The sequence below is a fragment of the Sinocyclocheilus anshuiensis genome, unplaced genomic scaffold, assembly GCF_001515605.1.
Source record: "Sinocyclocheilus anshuiensis isolate Anshui unplaced genomic scaffold, SAMN03320099.WGS_v1.1 scaffold2749, whole genome shotgun sequence".
NCBI lineage: Eukaryota > Metazoa > Chordata > Actinopteri > Cypriniformes > Cyprinidae > Sinocyclocheilus > Sinocyclocheilus anshuiensis.
In genome coordinates, this window is record NW_015554047.1 from 510719 (window position 1) to 513357 (window position 2639).

Below are 2639 nucleotides of genomic sequence, written 5' to 3' on the forward strand. Positions count from 1 at the left end.
TAGAACTTAAAAAATTGGAAAAACAGCTTAGTGAAAAGCGTTTACAGTTTAAAAGCAAATAGAAAGTCCTATTTTTTATTTATTTTCTTTATATTTTTTTTTGCAGATTTGCACATGTACAAGGTTTAAAATGTTCATGAAAGATTTTCAAAAAATATTGACGTTTTGAGCAGCTGCGTTCCTCTAGGTCAAATATGAAAACATGGGATTTACAATAAAGTAATTTACAAAATTATTTTGACTTGAGTTTATTTATCAATGAGTAACGTCTCTTTTGAGTGAATGTGCAAATTTTTAATGTTAAGAGGTTTTACCATGTTATTACAACATTTAACCACTTTTTATTAATTTAAAAATTGAGAAATTCTTTCAAATTTAAATATTGTACAAGAACTACAGCAAAAACCAGTTTGATGCATATTTTATCAATATTTTAGAAATTGAATTTGAATATTACCAGTACTGACTTCAATGGATTTCATTAAATTAATTTGAACACAACTGCTCAAAACGGTCTAAATTTATGAAACCTACACATTCAAAACATTATTACTCTGAAATTTTTTCTTTTGAGTGAATGTGCAAATTTTTAATGTTAAGAGGTTTTACCATGTTATTACAACATTTAACCACTTTTTTATTAATTTAAACATTTTGAAATTCTTTCAAATTTAAATCTTGTACAAGAACTACAGCAAAAACCAGTTTGATGCATATTTTATCAATATTTTAGAAATTGTATTTGAATATTACCAGTACAGACTTCAATGGATTTCATTAAATTCCTTTGAACACGACTGCTCAAAATGGTCTAAATTTATGTAACCTACACATTCAAAACATTATTACTCTGAAATGTTTAATGTAAATGTTAAGTGTAAGTGAAATGTTAAGTACTGTAAGGTCTTTCATGACACTACATATGCTGGGGCGTGAATTTGATAGGTGCTTGATATAAAATAAATGGTGCTTTAAAAAGTCCTTGAATCTGGTGTTCATGAAAGAGTGGGAATCCTGTTATAAATTATAAAAAAAAACAAAACAATATAACAGTAGACTGATATAATGAAAACATTAAATAATCATTTAAAACATTTCAAATGTACAGTCTATGATCAGTGACAGTGTGCAGGGTATTCTGTATGTTCAGTGAAGCAGAAGTATTTCTCTGCTGCTTTGTGCATGAGAGATCAGGATCACAATTTCAGAAATTAATCAAAGATATGTAGAGGTAATTGTGCTCTTACTGGCACTGATTACATGAAAACATTATGATTATGGGTGGATTTCCACTCCAGAATGACACAAAACTGCTCTGGGCTGTGAAGATCAGAACAGAAGTCTTGTGAAATCCTGCTGGGACTGATGGACTGGAGAATCATCGGTCTATGAGTGTGTTTCTCAGTGTTTCTGTGAGGCTTCTCTGTAGAGTCAGTGTTTTGTGTGTGGTGGGCTCCTCAGGTGGAGAAGAAGAGCCAGACGACGATGCTGACGGCTGCGCTCCTGCTGTCGGGGATCCCTGCTGAAGTCATCAGCCGCTCCATGGACACCTACAGGAAGATGAGTGACGTGTTCTCTGACCTCTGCGTCTACTTCTTCAGCTTCATCACGTGTCACGAGCTGCTGCTGCTCTTCGGCTGCGACGTGTCCTGAGGATCCAATGCTGCTTCTTCTGTTACCCATCAGGCCATGAGACTGCGCAGCTCCTGCATCTCAGCCGACATACTGTTCCTCATTTAAACGTCCTCCTCCAGTCTTATTTCATGTAGTGTTCATCAGTTATCATGTTCATGTTGACCGCTGTGAAACTAGTGAAGGTCTGAGCAGAGAGCCCTGATGCTCTAATATCAGGCGAAACTCATGTCTGCATCGTATTTCACGCCAAAATACAAAGAAAACCAAGCCTGTTTTTTGGACCATTAAAGAATAATTCAGCTGAAAATGAACATTAGCTGAAAATGTGTTCACCGTCAGACCATCTGAGATTAGGATGAGTTTGTTTCTTCATCAGGTTTGGAGAAATGTAGCATTGCATCAGTGTCTCAGCAATGGATGCTCTGCAGTGAATGGGTGCCGTCAGAATGAGAGTCCAAACGGCTGATAAAAACATCACAATAATCCACAAGTAATCCACAGCACTCCAGTCCATCAGTTAACATCTGGAGAAGACAAAAGCTGAAACAAATCCAGCATTAAGACGTTTTTAACTCAAACACGAGTCCATAATCCATAATAATGCTTCCTCCAGTGAAAAAGTGTTCTGGTCTGAATCAGGAGAGAGATCTGCACAGATCAAGCACCGTTTACAAGCCAAAACCCAAAAACAAAACCCCTAAACAAAAATAAAAAAAACATCTTGATTGATTACTTGTGGATTATTGTGATGTTTTTATCAGCTGTTTGGACTCTCATTCTGATGGCACCCATTCACTGCAGAGCATCCATTGCTGAGACACTGATGCAATGCTACATTTCTACAAACCTGATGAAGAAACAAACTCATCCTGATCTTGGATGAACTGAGGGTGAGCACATCTTCATTTTTAGCTGAATTATTCCTTTTGGTTGTTTCCCATCATGGCATGATCCAGTTCACCCTCATCCATCTTCTCATTTCTGAAATTAATCTCAACAGCTCC

The 2639-nt window shown here is 36.1% G+C and overlaps 1 protein-coding gene across 2 annotated transcripts in view; it reads left to right on the forward strand.

Annotated features, from left to right (window-relative positions):
• LOC107668453 (calcium signal-modulating cyclophilin ligand-like) overlaps positions 1-2009 on the forward strand; it is a 12507-nt gene extending 10498 nt beyond the window's left edge. For both annotated transcript variants that reach the window (XM_016460323.1, XM_016460324.1), the window contains exon 4: positions 1462-2009. In XM_016460323.1, the coding sequence (XP_016315809.1) occupies positions 1462-1653 (192 nt within the window). In that variant the 3' untranslated portion in view covers positions 1654-2009. The remainder of the gene's footprint in view (positions 1-1461) is intronic.
• The last annotated feature ends 630 nt before the right edge of the window (positions 2010-2639 follow it).